Source organism: Hyperoodon ampullatus (assembly GCF_949752795.1).
Source record: "Hyperoodon ampullatus genome assembly, chromosome: 18".
Classification (NCBI taxonomy): domain Eukaryota; kingdom Metazoa; phylum Chordata; class Mammalia; order Artiodactyla; family Ziphiidae; genus Hyperoodon; species Hyperoodon ampullatus.
In genome coordinates this window covers 18,317,110-18,335,102 of record NC_136931.1, presented here as the reverse complement: position 1 = coordinate 18,335,102, position 17,993 = coordinate 18,317,110, and the positions used below count along the sequence as shown (strand labels likewise).

The following is a 17,993-nucleotide window of genomic DNA, read 5'->3' as shown; positions in this document are numbered from 1 at the left end:
TAGTGAAACCAATGAAATCTCCTTGTCAGGAGGCTACTGTGGGTTGTGCTGAGGGATAGAAAGAAGCAGGGCTTCAAATAACATTGTAGGTCAGCAAAGTTAGTACAGGGCAGTGGTTCTCCACTGGGGAAGATTGTGGCCCCCTCCCCCAGGGGATGCTGGCAATTTCTGGAGATACTTTTGGTTGTCATGACTGGTGAGGTGCTACCAGCATCAAGTCCAGGTCAGGGGCACTGCTAAACATCCTACAACACACAGGCAGCCTCCCTCCACAAAGAATTATCAGGTGCAGAATATCAACAGTGCTGCTGTTGAGAAATCTTGGTATGGGCTTGCAACTTTCCTTTGCTGGAGGAGTATGACTATTTTTGGTAGATTTAAAAATTGTAGTAAAATGTAACATTTTACCATTTTAAACACTTTTTGTTGTTGTTTTTTGTTTTGCGGTACGCGGGCCTCTCACTGTGTGGCCTCTCCCGTTGCAGAGCACAGGCTCCGGACGCGCAGGCTCAGCGGCCATGGCTCACGGGCCCAGCCGCTCCGCGGCATGTGGGATCCTCCCAGACCGGGGCACGAACCCGCGTCCCCTGCATTGGCAGGTGGACTCTCAACCACTGCGCCACCAGGGAAGCCCCATTTTAAACACTTTTAAGTGTACGATTCAGTGGTATTAAGTACCTTCAAAATGTTGTACAACCATCACCTCTATTTCCAGAACTTTTTCATCATCCCAAACAAATAAGTGGAATCATTTAATATTTGTCCTTTTAAATTTGGCTTACCTAGCATAATGTCTTCAAAGTTCATCCATATTGCAGCATGTATCAGAACTTCATTATTTTTAAAGAGTTTTTTTTTTTAATAATTAATTAATTTTTGGCTGTGTTGGGTCTCCATTGCTGCGTGTGGGCTTTCTCTAGTTGCGGAGAGCAGGGGCTACTCCTCGCTGCAGTGCGCAGGCTTCTCATTGCGGTGGCTTCTCTCCAGAGTGCAGACTAAGCAGCTGTGGCGCATGGGCTTAGTTGCTCCATGGCATGTGGGATCCTCCCAGACCAGGGCTCGAACCTGTGTTCCCATCATTGGCAGGCAGATTCCCAACCTCTGCACCACCAGGGAAGCCCAGAACTTCTCTTTTAAATGGCTGAGTAATATTCCATTATGTGTATATACAATATCATAAAGAAAGTGGGGGTCAATTATGGAAAATGGAATGCAACCACTCCAGTAATCACGTGTGACTTTAGAAGATAAGAACCTATAAGAACCTTTAATTGCTGGAGTCTTTGATGGGAATTCTGTTTCTATAAAAACAGCCATTGATAACTATTGGGTGCGTGAGGCTTGTTAGGTCTGGGTTGAGGCAGACAGCCCCCAGCCTGCTTAAATCGCTTGTTCGGCTGCTGACCCTAAAGTTCCTGACAAGGTTGGGTCCCTTGGCTAACTTCAAATCAACTAAACATGTTTTACACCAATACAGACTTCTTTGTGCATCTTGAACAACCCCATATGGTTCATTGCAGAGAAGCAGCGCCCTCTCCATGTAGCTCTTGAGGGTATTGGTTGTGATGGATGTTTAATAGCATATTACCAGGGCGTCTCCCAGCTGTACTTGTGTGTTTTAACAAAGCTGCCCAGAGCAAACTGAGGAAGGGGCTACCAGCATTCAGTTCCTACAGACTAAAATTCTGTGAGTGTAAATACTGGACTCTTGGGACATAGGGTACTTAAAAGCCCATCTGAATAATTTTTTAGGCCTGGAGAAGCCTGAGACTGCTTCCTCTTTTTTAGACGCAGGACCTAATTACAGCCTTATAGGCCCTAGACACTCCTCTAACATCCCATTACACGGATTAAAATACACCCAATGTTCCATGTGGGATATATTTTCTTGCTGTAAAAAATTTTATAGGATCTTCATGACATTGCTTTTAAGATTATGCATATCACTTTGTGGTATCTGAGGCTATGGAGCCTGAAAGATAAATCTGGTGCCATAATGCTTTGGTATAAAGGAGTCTCAGCTCTGGGAACCCTCTTAAACTTGTGGAAATCCCACATCAGTACTGCCCTTAGGCTTGGGCTAGGAAGGCCCCAGCCCTGGGTCCATGCTCTACCTGGCCTCCTCCACCATGCCCCTCCCCATGGCCAGGCTTGTTCACTCCAAAACCTCACCCTCTTCCCACACCACCCTCCAGGTTCTGGGACCCTCGAATTTCCTGCCCAGCCACCCCTGAGTCGGCTTCCAGGGCTCTGTGGGCCTCTTCACTTGGTCTGCCCTCTGGAAGGTGCACCATGATCCCTGTGTGTGCGCTCCTAGCCCTAGGGAGGACAAGTGGTAGTTTCTTGGAGGTGTGTGAACAGAGCTCGGATGTGCACATCCAGGCTGGGGTGTCTGCATGTGTGTGTGCAGGACGGAGACGCTAGTGAGAATAAAAAGGGGTCAGGCCGGAGGTGGGCGGCTGGCTCTTCCCATATAGCCTTGTCCAGTATGGAGCTCTGAGGTGAAGTCTGAGAATTCTCAATTCAAACCTGGTGTATTTTTCAAGGTAGGAGGATAGAAAATATTTTAATAAAATATTGTCTACTGGTTTGATTTATATTTTGAAATATTTAGACATATGGTATGAGGGCCTCCATTTGTACTTTTCACTAATCCCCACAAATATTAGGGGTGGGCCTTTCCCACACAATGCCCTACACCCATTTTGCTAAATGTTTAACACCTTGAAATGACCTTAAAATTTTTTTCCCCCAAAATGAACTTGTGTCCACACGTTATTGAAGAAAAACTGTCTATTGACAAAAACCTAGGGTGGGATATAATGAAAAGAGTGGTAGGAAATTTTGTAGGTCATTTATTTCCCCTTCGAAAATGTTCCTCCAATTTACAGATATTTTGGCAGGTTTTATTTGAGGAAGAGATGGGGAGGAAGATCCAGGTAAAATTTATTAAGCATCTCCTCTGTTGCAGACATTGCTAAATACTTGAGAGCAGTATCACTTTAACTCCTCAAGATAGCCTAGTGAAAATGGTTCTGTTATCTTCTCATTCTAGAGAGTAGGAAATGGCTGATGGACTAGGGCTGGAGCCCAGAGAAATGGGAGTGACCTGGAGGGGGCCTGACTCACTGAGAAGAGCTTAATGAACAATTTCCTCCCCCAGTGGCATGGTCTTGCATATGGAGCGCATCCCATTTCCCAAGACTTCCAGCAGCTAACTGCTGAAGAGCAGTCATCAGTCATGAACTCAGGTTAGCTCAGGGGATCTCGAGGAGATGCAGGACAGCCTCTTGGGAGCAGTTTCACGAAGTGGGTATTGGAGCTGGTTGTGACAATGATAGGAGAAATTATTGACTGAGTGAAGGGAGAGGCAGGAGTGCTAAAGTCTTGCTCTCAGAAGCATTGTCCTGGATTTGCAGCATGCCTTTCAGACAACATGACTTTTGAATGTCCCACCAGGATTCATGTAGGTGAAAACCTGTTTCGATGATATAAATCTCCAACGCATTCTGTTTTACATATTAACTCAATTTTGATGGGGTACGATTTTAATAGACATTGAATTTTCCAGGAATGCCTGTAAATAGGGCAAAGATCGAGCTTTTATTGGGAAATGAGTCGATTTAAGAAATCATATCATCAATAACAATATTTGTTATTTGTTATTCACAATGGATGTGTTTAGTACGTATTTTTAAATATCACTAATGAAGAAACTCAACAGTTGAATATTGTTTTACATACCCAAACTTCATTATAAGAAGGTGCAGCAACTGATTGCTTCCCTATGACCTTCAGTGTTCCGGTACTCAAATATTTTCATACTGAAATTCATATTATGTCATAATTAAACTACTTCTCTCATCCTTTTTCTTTATACAGAGGTTAAACATGTTGAGTTTCTGAAATCGTGCATGTAGGTAAGTTGTGTTAGCTATGTTTACTTCCCCCGCCCTCGGGGAGTACAGGCGGCCTGAGAAAAGATTTCTTCGTGAAGGTCGCAGTCCCAACCAAGTCGACCCCGCCCCACGCCGCGGGCCCCGCCCCTAGGGCTTCGGCCACGCTCAACGTGGCGGCGGCGCCGGTCCGCCGAGGCGCCTGCGCAGGGCGCATGCGGCGCGTTCTACTCCAGTCATGGCGGCCCTCCGGCAGACCGCGGGCAGCGGGGTTCTGGTAACGTGTGGTCTGGAGCGAATTTTGGAGGCGTTGAAGCTGCTGCTGAGCCCGGGAGGTGAGAGGACGGATCTCGGCGCCTGGCTGCACCCGGGACTCTCAGGGCCAGCGGTCTTCCAGGGCTGCCCTTCTTCCCGCGGCGTGCGCCCCTCAGGCCCTCCCCGGGACCCCTCTGGCCCTGAAGCCGCCCAGCCCCGCACCTGGGTGCTTTGGGCAGGGTCTGTCCAGCCTCCTTTTACCCTTGAGGAAACCGAGGTTCAGGGAGGGCTGGGATCCGTTGAATACTGAGACTAACCAAGTACAGTATCTCGAGCGCTTATCTTGGGCCAGGCGCTGTGTTAAGCACCTCGGGTGCGTGATTTCAGCCGTCCCTGCTGCAGCCCTGTAAGGGGACTGCAGACACAGCCTCAGAGAGGGCCCAGGCTCTTGAGGGCGCAGGGTCAGATGTGGACACGGGAGATTTGTACAAAGTGCCAAGGAGTTCAGAAAAAGGAAGCAGTGACGTTTGAGCTGCGTTTTGGGGAGAGGATTTAGGGATTTACAGTCACTTTTAATCTTTCCTGGTGAGTTGATAAGATCTTCCCAATTTAGAACTAGAAGGGACCTTGGGAGTGGTGTAGCCTGGCACTGTCCTTTTACAGCTGAGGACGCCCAAGGCTCACCGAAGAGATTAACCTGACCAAGATCACATGGTCAAATTAGAGGCAGAACACGAACCTGGAACCAAGGTCTGCCGAACCCCCTTCTCAGACCAAGGCAGATTATTCAGTATGGAGCCTCTGATGTTATCTGGAGCTTTGAGAAAGATACGCAAGAAATAGGGCCCTACTTATAAATTAGAGCGTATAATTTGGAGGAAGGGGTTTGTAGCGTGAGCAAGATAAGGTACATGAAGGTGATGTTTCAGCTTTTGAGATTCCCCTCCCCGCCCCCCAAACTGTGAAAACTCCTGAAACATTATATCATACTTGCGGCAAGTGAAAAGAAGTTATTAATGGGGAATTTCCTGGCAGTCCAGTGGTTAGGACTCAGTGCTCTCACTGCAGAGGGCCCGGGTTCAGTCCCTGGTGGGGGAACTAAGATCGCACAATCCGCGAGGTGCAGGCAAAAAAAAAAAAAAATTATTAATAATAGTAATTGAGTGCCTGCTAAGTATCAGTCCCTATAGTGTGCTGTTTATGTATGTATCTTTTTTTCCTCACAACAATCCCATGAGATAGGTATTACTTCTATTCCATTTTACAGATGAAGGAACCAAGGCTCAGGTACATTAGAAATTGCACAATGCCAGTCTAAGTGGTAGAGTTAGGATTTGAATTCAGACACCTTCAACTGCAATATGGTAACTATACTACCTTGCCCCAATGAAGAATTAAAATACAATTAAAATTGTGCAAAATACAATTTTAACTTGCTAATGGAGAGGTTACTTGTCCAGCAACTGAAACTGTTTAGAACATGACTGAGAACAGGAATAAATAACTTAAAAAGTCTGGAAGTAATTGTCTGTCACAAAGCATATACACTTCATTTTTGGAAGACCCTCTTTAACTCTCAAAGAGTATGTGGTGGAGTTCCATACATGTACTCATTTAGCTTAGGAGAATTCAAGCATTCCTATTTGAAAAAGAATAAGTACCTTGGTAAAATGATATTATTTTGCACAGACAGGCTATTATATATTGTGTGAATATTTCTGCTATTTTATCATATCAGCTGCTAAGGGAATTAAAGAATACCTGTGCATAATAAGTTTCATATGTTCCCAGTGGACAGAGGATGTTGAGACAAGATTAAAGTATTTGCTAAAATTATATCCAGCTAGATTAAACGTCTTTTCATCTGCCTTTGACTACCTTTGAGGTAATATTTACTGAGAGTCAATTGTATATAGTATTCTATCCTCAGTGCTTTTGGAGATAGAAATATTATTTAACAACTTGTGCTCTCAAGCATCTTGTTTGTTTGGGGAGATGGTACTCTGCATATAGACCAAAGATATTCAACATGGCAGGATAATACTATTGGTGAATGGATGGTACAGGTAGCAATTGGATAGAGAAGGAGTTATCCAGGGATGGGGCTGGGGAAGGCTACAAGAGAAAGAAGACTTCAGTCCAGGTGGGAAGAAACCAAGTCTTTCCCTTTTGAGCCATCAAAAGTTCTACAGCATTAAGTGTTTTCTCTTCCCCTGCCTTTCATTTTTGTTCTCAATTATGGGGCAAGTAAGAATAACATCTTCACCTCCATTATTAGGAAGTGTGTTAAGCAGAATTTGAAAGGGGTTTTTCAGTTCTGGTGAAGTTTTGCTTGAGGTCATCTCAGCAGTAGTTTTCCTAAAAAATAACCTTCCACACTAAATATATACTTGTTGAACTCTGTCATTAAATTTGAATTACGTGGTGGTGGGGGGCTGGAAATTTTGGTGATTTGTAAACAATGAAGCTGTATCACCCTTATTTTTGCACGCCATATTGCGTTGTACTTTGAACTTCATAAAAACTACTGCACAGATTAAGAAGTCTGCTTTTAAATGTCACAAAGCATAGACATTTACATTGGTGATTGGGAAGAATAAATAATACTGTTTATGAGGGCAGCATTTCCCAAAGTGTGATACGGATGGTTTTAGGCAGTATGTAGAGAAATATTTTGAGGCTGAAAAGCATCGAGTAGTGATCAAGAGCTTGGGTTCTGGAGCCAGCTTGCCAGAGTTGAGTATGCTCTGGGGCAAATAGCTTAACCTTAGTCTCATCATCTGGAAACAAGAATAATAATATAATACTCCATACCTCACAGAGTTGGTGTGAGGATTGAATTAAATACACAAAGCCCTTAGGACAGTATATTAACTATTACTAATTTAAGTTTAAAAAATGATTTAATTTGAAGAAATAAACAAGTAAAGCTAATACTATAGCTGGTATTCAGATAAATGGCAAAAATCGTGGAAGTGCTATATGACTGTAATTTGGAAAACATTGTTTTAAGGCCTCAGATCTCAAACTTTTTGGTTTGAGCACTCTAACACTCTTAAAAAGTGTTGAGGACTTAAAAGAGCTTTTATGTAGGTTATGTGTATCAATATTTACTGTATTAGAAATTAAGACTTCAAGAGAAACCTTTTAACTTTATTTAAATAGAACAGTAGCCTGTTATATGTTAACATAATGACATTTTAAATGAAAAATGTATTTTGCAAAATAAAATAACTTAGCAGGAAGAGTGACATTGTTTTACATTTGAGTGGCATTGTTTTACATTTTTGCAAATCTCCTTAATGTCTATCTTATTAGAAGAGAGCTGGATTTTTGTATTTGCCTCTGTGTTCAGTCTGTCATGACAGGTTGTTTTGATTGAAATAGATGAAGAAAATCTATACTCACATAGGTATGTAGTTGGAAAGGGAGGCGATTTCCATCATCTTTTCAGATAATTGTGTGTATTCCTCTTTAAAACTCAACAAGAGGTAATTTCTTAAAAGGTTAATTATAATATGGAATCTGAACTCATATCAGTGAACTTTTCAGACTTGGTACACTCTAGAGAGAACGAGAGCGTAAAAGGCAAGTAATGTCTTAGTATTAATATGAAAATAGTTTTGACCTTGTAGACTTTCTGAGAGAATCTTGGGAAGGGCTTCAAAACCTGAGACCCTATACCACAGTTTGAGAACTGCTCCTCTCAGAGAATGCCTTATTTATTTTCAAGTAGATTTTATTTTTGTCACCAGTAGAGGGCAGAGGAGACTACTTTATTAAGGGGCTCTTGGAAAACAGTTAATAGCTTTTGTTTTAAGTCACTTTCTTTGTGTCCCATGTTTGGGTTCCAAGATCTTATAAAGTCACAGGAGGTCACTTAGAGATTGTTTAGTGATCTTAATGGTTAGTGGCAACAAGCTATGAAAGCACTCATTTTCTTTTTAGGTATATATTACCCAAACAAACCAGATATTCATGCCAGTGAGTCAGAACACTTGCCCTGAACAGTCCTAGAGAAATACTGGAAAAATCTTACTCTTCTGATTCTCACTATGTTGAAAAACAAAGTGTTATTGTTCGTTTTTCTTTTCATAGAGGTAGTTAATATTCCTTATAGTAAAGCTTTAAAAAATATTAGAGAAACTAAAAGAAGAAAATTAAAATGACCTTAATCCCACTATCCAGAGATTACATTTTGGGAATTATATATATTTTTGGTTTACAAAAATGATCTCATATACTGCATACTGTTTTATAACCTTAAAATATGTTTTTAGTACAGAAACAATACATAGTCGCTGTGGAAAATTTTTTTTAACATAATGAAGCAAAAAAGAAAAATCACCCAAAACCCTACCATCCAGAGATTATCACTGTTAATACTTTGAAGTATGGCTTTTGAGGTCTTTTTCTATGTGTGTACACATGCACACACATGTATATATTTTAATAAAGTTAGGTTCATTCTGTTCTTTTATTGTTCAATTTTCAGAATAATACATTAGTGTCACAGCAGTCTCCAAAGGTAGCCAATGGAGTGATTTTTTTGTTTTATTATGAATAGATTTTTGTATATACATGTTTCCGTTATTGTACTCATTATTTTCAAAAATTTATTTATTTATTTATTTATTTGTGGCCATGTTGGTCTTTGTTGCTGCGCGCAGGCTTTCTCCAGTTGTGGCGAGTGGGGGCTACTCTTCGTTGCGGTGCGAGGGCTTCTTATTGCAGTAGGTTCTCTTGTTGTGGAGCACAGGCTGTAGGTGTGCAGGCTCTGGAGCCCAGGCTCAGTAGTTGTGGCACACGGGCTTAGTCGCAGCATGTGGGATCTTCCTGGACCAAAGCTCAAGCCCGTGTCCCCTGCATTGGCAGGCAGATTCTCAACCACTGCGCCACCAGGGAAGTCCTGTACTCATTACTCTTTTTTTTTTTTTTTTTTTTTTTTTTTTTTTTTTTTTTTTTTGCGGTACGCGGGCCTCTCACTGCTGTGGCCTCTCCCGTTGCGGAGCACAGGCTCCGGACGCGCAGGCTCAGCGGCCATGGCCCACGGGCCCAGCCGCTCCGCGGCACGTGGGATCCTCCCGGACCGGGGCACGAACCCGCGTCCCCTGCATCGGCAGGCGGACCCTCAACCACTGCGCCACCAGGGAAGCCCCTCATTACTCTTGATACTCTAATTGTTCCATTTGTGGCCTGTGGGACCCATTCAAGTTGGCTGTTGGACTCTTTGATGTGACCCTAGTAACCCTAGTAGTCTCTGATTGCTTCTTTGCTTTCAGGCATAAGATATCTCAGACTCATCTCATACATTTTTTGCTGCATTCTTGAAAACAAATCTCTTTAAGAAAAAATGATATTTAGAAACCACAAGATAGACACCAGTGACATGTATTGCCACTGAAGTGTCATTGCCTCCAGACTTTTTCAATGATTGGAACTAGGAAATATGTGGATTTTCAGAAGACAAAAAACAAATCGAGAGTTTGTACTGATATTCCCAATTAAAATGAAATAGAGTTTAAATTTTTCCTAACATTATGAAAAATTTTAAGCTTATAGAAAAGTTGAAGGAATTTTACCTTGAAAATTTATGTACCATGACCTAGATTCTTTAACATGTATTTGTCCACCTAGTCATTCTTCTTAAGTATATTTTATATTTTTATCTTTGTATGTTTTTCTCTTATCTGAAAATATTGGTTCCTACTGAAATTAATGTAGTTATTTACTTATTTCATATATGTATACACAAATATATAGTTACATATTCATATATAATATATTCACACATGCATATAATATTTTAAAATAACAAATCATGCATTACTATCATCAACACACCTGCTGTTTCTAAGGGATTTTTGTTTGTTTGTTTTTGTCCACAGGATGTACAAAGTTCTATATTTCAAGTCACTTGAAATAATTCTCTGTGTGGTTGTGCTGCTAACTTGGTTTAGAGTAGGAGTTGGCACACTTTTTCTGTAAAGAAGCAGGCAGTAAATATTTTGGGCTTTGTGATCCATACTGTCTCTGTCACAACTATACCTCTGCTGTTGTGGCTTGAAAGCAGCCAAAGATAATATGTAAATAAATAGCATGTCTATGTTCCAGTAAAACTTTACTTGTAGAAATAGGTGGTGGGCCTGATTTGACCTGTACATTGTAGTTTGGCAACCTTGGACATAAAGTATAGATTAGGTTCATTTTTTTTTTTTAGAAGATGTTGAGGTAGGAGTTTATTAATTTATTTTATTTATTTTTGTTGTGTTGGGTCTTCGTTTCTGTGTGAGGGCTTTCTCTAGCTGTGGCAAGCGGGGGCCACTCTTCATCGCGGTGCGCGGGCCTCTCACTATCATGGCCTCTCTTGTTGCGGAGCACAGGCTCCAGATGCGCAGGCTCAGTAGTTGTGGCTCATGGGCCTAGTTGCTCTGCGGCATGTGGGATCCTCCCAGACCAGGGCTCGAACCCGTGTCCCATGCATTAGCAGGCAGATTCTCAACCACTGCGCCACCAGGGAAGCCCTGTTTTTTATTTTTAGGAACATTTTGAATTTTCTTTTTCATTTAATTTTTTAACTATGAAAAAAATACAGGGCTCCAAAAGGAAAACTCTAAACTCACCCCTGTCTCCTCCCCACTGATCTCTCCCTCTCTCTATAGACAACTCATTTTAGTTAATTTTTAATTTGTTTTTCCACTGCTTTTTAAAAAAATAAAAACAAATAATATATTTCATGTTCCTTCCCATTATGACACAAAAGTTATCATACTGTATACATTCTTCTACACCTTACTTTTTAAATTCAGTATGTCTTAGTGATCACTGCATAGTCATACACAGAAGTCTTCCTCTTTCCCTTTTACAGCTGCATGGTATTCCATTATGTGGATATGCTACTGTTTATTCATCAATTCTCTATTAATGGATATTTGGGTTGTTTTAAGCCTTTTGTTAATGTAAGAAATACTTTTACTGGACTCAGTGGGTCCATCGCTTTGGGTGCTTAGCCAATGAACCCACCAAGTACTTTTTTTAAAAAAATTAATTAATTTATTTATTTATTTATTACTTTTGGCTGCATTGGGTTTTTGTTGCTGTGCGGGGGCTTTTCTCTAGTTGCGGCGAGCGGGGGCTACTCTTTGTTGCGGTGCGAGGGCTTCTCATTGCGGTGGCTTCTTTTGTTGTGGAGCACCGGCTCTAGAGCACAGGCTCAGTAGCTGTGGCACATGGGCTTAGTTGTTCCGCAGCATGTGGAATCTTCCCGGACCAGTGCTTGAACCCGTGTCCCCTGCATTGGCAGGCGGATTCTTAACCACTGTGCCACCAGCGAAGTCCCAAGTACTTTCTTAAAGCAGAAGACAAGTAAGGAGTCAGGGAGATAGTGTTACCGAGTCCAGGCTCTTACTGCTCACTGCTCTCCCATGACAGGCCAATAAATCGAGAGACAGGTGTTGGCACAAGGAATAGCAGCTTTTTTCGGAAAACCAGCAGACTGAGAAGATAGTGGACTAGGGTCCGAAAGAACCATCTTACCTGAGTTAGAATTCAGGCTTTTATACTAAAAGGGGAAAGGGTGTGGCTTGTTGTTGCAGACTTCTTGGTGCTGGCCAGACCCACATTCTTGCAGCTGTCCACATAAGTCTAGTCATGATGTTCCTATAAACCTCCAACTGAGAAAAATGTTATTTTCTCTTCTCCAACTTTTTATCTCTGTGTGAAAGGAAAAGTGTTATACCTTTTTTTGTGTGTGTGTGGTACGCGGGCCTCTCACTGTTGTGGCCTCTCCCGTTGTGGAGCACAGGCTCTGGACGCGGAGGCCCAGCGGCCATGGCTCACGGGCCCAGCTGTTCCGCGGCATGTGGAATCTTCCCGGACCGGGGCACGAACCCGTGTCCCCTGCATCGACAGGCGGACTCTCAACCACTGCGCCACCAGGGAAGCCCAAGTGTTTTACCTTTAAAGGTCAAGCCTGGGAGGCAGAGCATTGAGAAAAGGCTGTCATGTATATTTCAGGCAATAGGCAGCATTCTTTTATAAAGGTGCAGAGCCAGCATGACTAAGTACAGACAGCAGAGCACAAAGGTTAGAGCTAAAGGAATAGCTCCAGTATGGAGTCAGGTTTGTTCTTTGTTACAGTAGTTCTCAAAGTACTGTCTCCCCTAACCACTGGACCAGGGAAGGTTTAAGCCTGGGGGGCATGCATATTCATGAATCGGCACGCATGATCATCCATAAGCATTATAATGAGGCAACAGTTACTCCAGGTTGCCCAAAACTGCAAGCAAGCAGGTGCTTGGGTGTTTGCTTGTACTGTAGTATCTTTTTTTTTTTTTTTTTTTTTTTGCGGTACGCGGGCCTCTCACTGCTGTGGCCTCTCCCGTTGCGGAGCACGCACAGGCTCAGCGGCCATGGCTCACGGGCCCAGCCGCTCCGCTGCATGTGGGATCTTCCCAGGCCGGGGCACGAACCCGTGTCCCCTGCATTGGCAGGCGGACTCTCAACCACTGCGCCACCAGGGAAGCCCCTGTACTGTAGTATCTTGTTGGATGTATTGTAACCTTTTAAGGACAGCTGGTATCTGGAACTTTCTGTGATTTAATGATTTAACAGTCAGTTTCTGCAAAACAAAGCACACTTTGATTCAACCCCATCCCTCCCCTACTGCTGCCTAGCTAACAATATGGCAATGAGTAGCTTTGTGTATATGTCACTTTGCAATTTTGCCTGTGTAACTATCTTAGGATAGATTCCTAAAAGAGGGATTGCTGGGCCAATGGTTAAATGCTTATGTAATTTTGCTAGATATTGCCAAATTTCTCTTCTTAGGGATGTACCATTTTAGCCCCTTACCAGCCATGTATGAGAGTGTGTGTTTCTGTAAAACACAAAATGTGTTATAAAAACTTTTGGATTTTAGCCACTTGATAGATGGGAAGTGATATTTCAGTATAGTTTTAATTTACTTTTCTCTTAGGAGCAAGGTTGATCATATGTTCATGTTGAAGAGCAATTTGCATTTCTTTTTCTGTAAACTGTTCATATCTTTTGCCCGTGTAGTGTTTCATACTCTGTTCACTTTAGAATATATTTAGTGAACATGTCATTAAATAATGTTCAACATAGTTTGATGGCTTCAAATAATCCATTTTTCATTCATTCAGTAACTACTTATTTTGAACAGCAACTGTGTGTCAGACAGGCCTTGTTCCAGGCAAGAATACAGCAGTGAACAAAACAGAGCAACATCCCTGTCCTCAAGGAGTTTTTATTCTAGTTGGTAGAGAGACAATAATAAACAAAATAAATATTACATATACATATAGTACATTGGATACAGGTAGACCATAATTTACTCAACATATATTTCTAATTTTACACTATTATAAATAATGCATTGTTGAACACCCTTTTAGTTACCGTCAGTTGCATTTTGATCCTTTCTTAGAAGATATATTAACCTTAGTTTTGAAGTCTATTGCTGCTTGAATTCATTTATATTTTCAACATTTTATTATGGTTTTATAACCATAACCCACCTTTTCATATTACGTTTTTAGTAGTCATCCTGGGATTACAATGTACATCCTTAATTTTTCACAATCTGGTTAGAATTAATATTGTACTATTTCACAGAACTCATAAAAACCTTGCAACTATAAGGGTCCTTTTACAGCTCCCCACCCCTTTTAGGTTTTATGCTGTAGTTTTCATGTTTATCTATGTAAGTTATAAATCCCATAATTTTTATAAATTTTGCTTTAGACAGTTACATATATTTAAAGAAATTAAGAGGAAAAAATTAGTCTTTTACATTTACCCACATATTTACCATTTCTGATGCTTTTCCTTCTTTCCTGAAGATCCAGGTTTCCATCTGGTACTGTTTTCCTTCAACTTGAAGAACTTTAACATTTCTTTGTATTCCAGATCTGCTGGCAGTCAGTTATCTTAGTTTTCATTGTTCTGAAAATGTCTTCATTTTACTTTCATTTTTGAAGGTTGCTTTTTATTGGATATAGAATAGTCAGTTGACAGGTTTTTTTTTTTTACCCCTGTCAGCACTTTAAAGATGTTTTTCTACTATCTTTTAGCATTCATTGCTTGTGATGGTTAGTTCACAGCTATTCATAGCATTAGTCCTCTATAAGTGTCATATTTTTCTGACTGCTTTCAAGATTTTCTCTTTATCTCTGGTTTTAACAATTGACTATAATATGTGTAGATGTTATTTTCTTTCTGCTTATTCTGATTGGGTATCACTGAGCTTACTGAATCTGTACATTTATGTTTTTTTCACTAAATTTTAGAAAATTTTGATCATTATTTCTTCAAATCCTTTTGTGCTCCATTTTCTCTCCTCTCCTTTTATTCTAGTTAGTCTCTATTTTATTACAAATAGATCATTTGATATTGTTCACAGATCCTAAGGCTCTATTTCTTTAAAATGTTTTTCTCTTTGTTGTTCAGATTGGATAATTTCTAGGGATATATCTTCAAGTTCACTCATTTTTTTTTTTTTTGGTCATCTCAAAGCTTTTAAGTACATCAATTGATTTTTTAAAAATTTCAGATACTTTATTTTTAAATTCTAGCATTTCCATGTGGGTTTTTATTTATTTATTTATTTATTATTATTTATTTTTTGTGGTACGTGGGCCTCTCACTGTTGTGGCCTCTCCCGTTGCGGAGCACAGGCTCCGGACGCGCAGGCTCAGCGGCCATGGCTCACGGGCCCAGCCGCTCCGCGGCATGTGGTATCTTCCCAGACTGGGGCACGAACCCGCGTCCCCTGCATCGGCAGGCGGACTCTCAACCACTGCGCCACCAGGGAAGCCCTCCATGTGGGTTTTTAAAAATACTTTCTACTTTTTTGCCGGGAGTCCCCATTTGTTCATTCATAATGGATACTTTCCATCACATCCTTTTTTTTTTTGGCTGTGCTGTGTGGCATGTGGGATCTTAGTTCCCCAACCAGGGATCAAACCCATGTCTCTTCCAGTGGAAGTGCAGAGTCTTAACCACTGGACTGCCAGGGAAGTCCCTCCATCATATCCTTGAACATAGTTATAAGAGCTGCTTGAAAATCTTTGTTCAATCTGACACCTGGGTAATTTAGGATCAGTCTCCATTGATTGTCTTCCTCTTGAGGTGGGTCATGTTTTCATGTTTCTTTATCTGTCTAGAGCTTTTAGATTGTATAATGGACATCATGTAGGATATGCTGTTGAAACTCTGGATTCTGTTATAGTCCTCCAGAGAGTATTGATTTTTTGTTTTGTTTTGTTTTTCTTTTTTGACTGCACCTCGTGGCTTGTGGGATCTTAGTTCCCCGACTGGGCATTGAACCCACGCCCTCGACAGTGAAAGTGTAGAGTCCTAACCACTGGCCCACCAGAGAATCCCTGTTTTGTTTTGTTTTAAAGTAGGCAATTAACTTGACTGATTCGTACTCCAAGCTCTGTCTCTTCTGTGGTGGGCAGCAGCTGTTTTCAGTTCTTTTAATCTTAGCTGACCTATTTGAAGTTCTTCCCACATATGCTTAGTTCAAAGATTAGCCAGAGATTTGGTCACAGTTTATATAGAATTGGGGGCTCTTCCTCTCTGGTTCTATCCTTTCTGATATTTCTCTTCTTATTTTCCACCTGCTGTAGTTGCCCTGAATTCTGTGCTTTGGTTCTCAAGCCAGTAAGACAATGGGTTTCTCTTAGAATTTTAGCTATGCTAAGGCCTAACCCCAGACTAAAAGGCAAGAAAAAGCAGGAAACTTACTCAATGCTGTTTTTCCCTTCTGAGTGCCTTCCCTAGTTTTTGCTCACTTTTGTCAACTTCAGGCACCTTCAGATATTTGCTTTTTACATTTTGTCCAGAGTTGATAGTTGTTATCTTGTGGGAGGGTTGGTCTTAAAGGAGTTTTTTTTTTTTTTACAGGAGTTTTAAGGAGATCTTTATTTATTTATTTTTTTAAATAAATTTATTTATTTATTTTTGGCTGCATTGGGTCTTCATTGCTGCTTGCGGGCTTTCTCTAGTTGCGGCGAGCAGGGGCTACTCTTCATTGCAGTGCGCAGGCTTTTCATTGCGGTGGCTTCTCTTGTTGTGGAGCACTGGCTCTAGGTGCACGGGCTTCAGTAGTTGTGGTACGTGGGCTCAGTAGTTGTGGCTCGCGGGCTCTAGAGAGCAGGCTCAGTAGTTGTGGCGCACAGGCTTAGTTGCTCCACGGCATGTGAGATCTTCCCGGACCAGGGCTCGAACCCATGTCCCCTGCATTGTCAGGCGGATTCTTAACCACTGTGCCACGAGGGAAGTCCTAAGGAGATCTTTATTAATTACTCTTTTCATTAATTATTTTACTCAATCAACTAACAAATGCTCATTTGGGGCTTACTTTATGTACTGTGCAAAGCACAGACCAAACAAGAGAGACATGGTGTTTACCCTCATTAAGTTTAAACTCTGATAGAGAAGAAAGAAAATAAACACCAATAAAATAATTACTGATTGTGATAAGTACTATGGAGAAAACAAATTGGGTGTTATGACAGAGTTAATGGTGTGGGGCATGGCTTTTAGATTGGTCAAGGAAGGCCACCCCCGAGGAGATAATATTTAGATTGAGACTTCTAGATACCTATGACTCAGCATTTCCACTTAAGGTATATACACATCAGGAGTGTATGTGCACACTTCCACCAAGAGGAATCTATTTTAGATATTAAGAAGATCTGAGGTGTGAAAAGTAGACTTTTGGGAGAGGAGGAGTATAAGTAGGGATACCAGTTAAGAGGCTGCTGCTGTAGTTCAGTTTAAAGATGTTCATGGCTTAGAGAAAGGTTGTAGTTGTGAGGTGGAGAAAATTGAATGAATTTGAGAAACATTTAGTATGCAGAACAGACAAGACTTGGTGATAGATTGGATAAAAGAGAAAAGGAAAAGGATAGAGATGTAACCAGTTAGTAACCTGGTTAGATTGTAGTAGGGAGTGAAAAGTACTCGTGAGAATCAACAATTTGTTGAATTTGAAATGCCTAAATACATCCAAGTGGAGATTTCATTCAGCAGTTGGAAATATGTCCCTGGAACTTAGAGGGTAGACATGAGCCAGACATGTAAATTCGGGAGCTGTTAGCTTACAGATCATTTTTAAAGACTTGAGCCTGAATAAGATTGTGGAGGAAGAGAGTGCAGAGTTCAGGACCAGCCTTGGAACATTTTGATATCTGGTAGAGGAAAAGAAGCCAGCAGAGGAGACGTTGCAAGATGGCCATGGAGGTAGGAGGAAAACCAGGAAAGAGTGCTTGCTGTCCCAGAAACCGAGAGAGGAGTGTTTCAAGGAGTGAGTCAGCAAGGATGTCAACTGCTAAGAGTGTATATGAGCTCCTTCACCGGGAGAGGGCAGTAAAGACCATTTTAAGAAAGTTCAGGAAAAATTGAGAATATATATTTTGGGGGGAATGTGATTAAATTAATCTTTTCTGCACCCTTTGTCTATATTCTGTGATCTGCCTCACTAGAATGTAAGTTCCATGAGGGAAAGGACTTTGTTTTGTCCTTTATCCCTGGGATCTAGAACAGTTTGACTGAATGAACCTTCTGTGGTAAATGTTTAGCTTTTTAGATTTCTGTTCTGGCTACAATTTAAGCCCAGTAAGTTGATTAAGACCTGCCTGTGCCCTCAGAAACAAACTAGAAGAAGTATGTGTTAGGTACACTATCCTAACTACATCCAGAGTGCTATAGGAAGGCAGGGAATGTGGTCTTGAATTCTGCCTAGGCTAGGGTGGCACAACTACTTTCTAGAAGTAATGACATCTGAGCCAGGCCTCAGAGGATGAACTGGAG

At 41.3% G+C, this 17,993-nt stretch overlaps 1 protein-coding gene across 1 annotated transcript in view; it reads left to right on the top strand.

Annotated features, from left to right (window-relative positions):
* Nucleotides 1-4,122: 4,122 nt before the first annotated feature.
* TANGO6 (transport and golgi organization 6 homolog) overlaps nucleotides 4,123-17,993 on the top strand; it is a 168,422-nt gene continuing 154,551 nt past the window's right edge. The window contains exon 1 of the mRNA XM_079723876.1: nucleotides 4,123-4,231. Within this exon, the coding sequence (XP_079580002.1) occupies nucleotides 4,135-4,231 (97 nt within the window). The 5' untranslated portion in view covers nucleotides 4,123-4,134. The remainder of the gene's footprint in view (nucleotides 4,232-17,993) is intronic.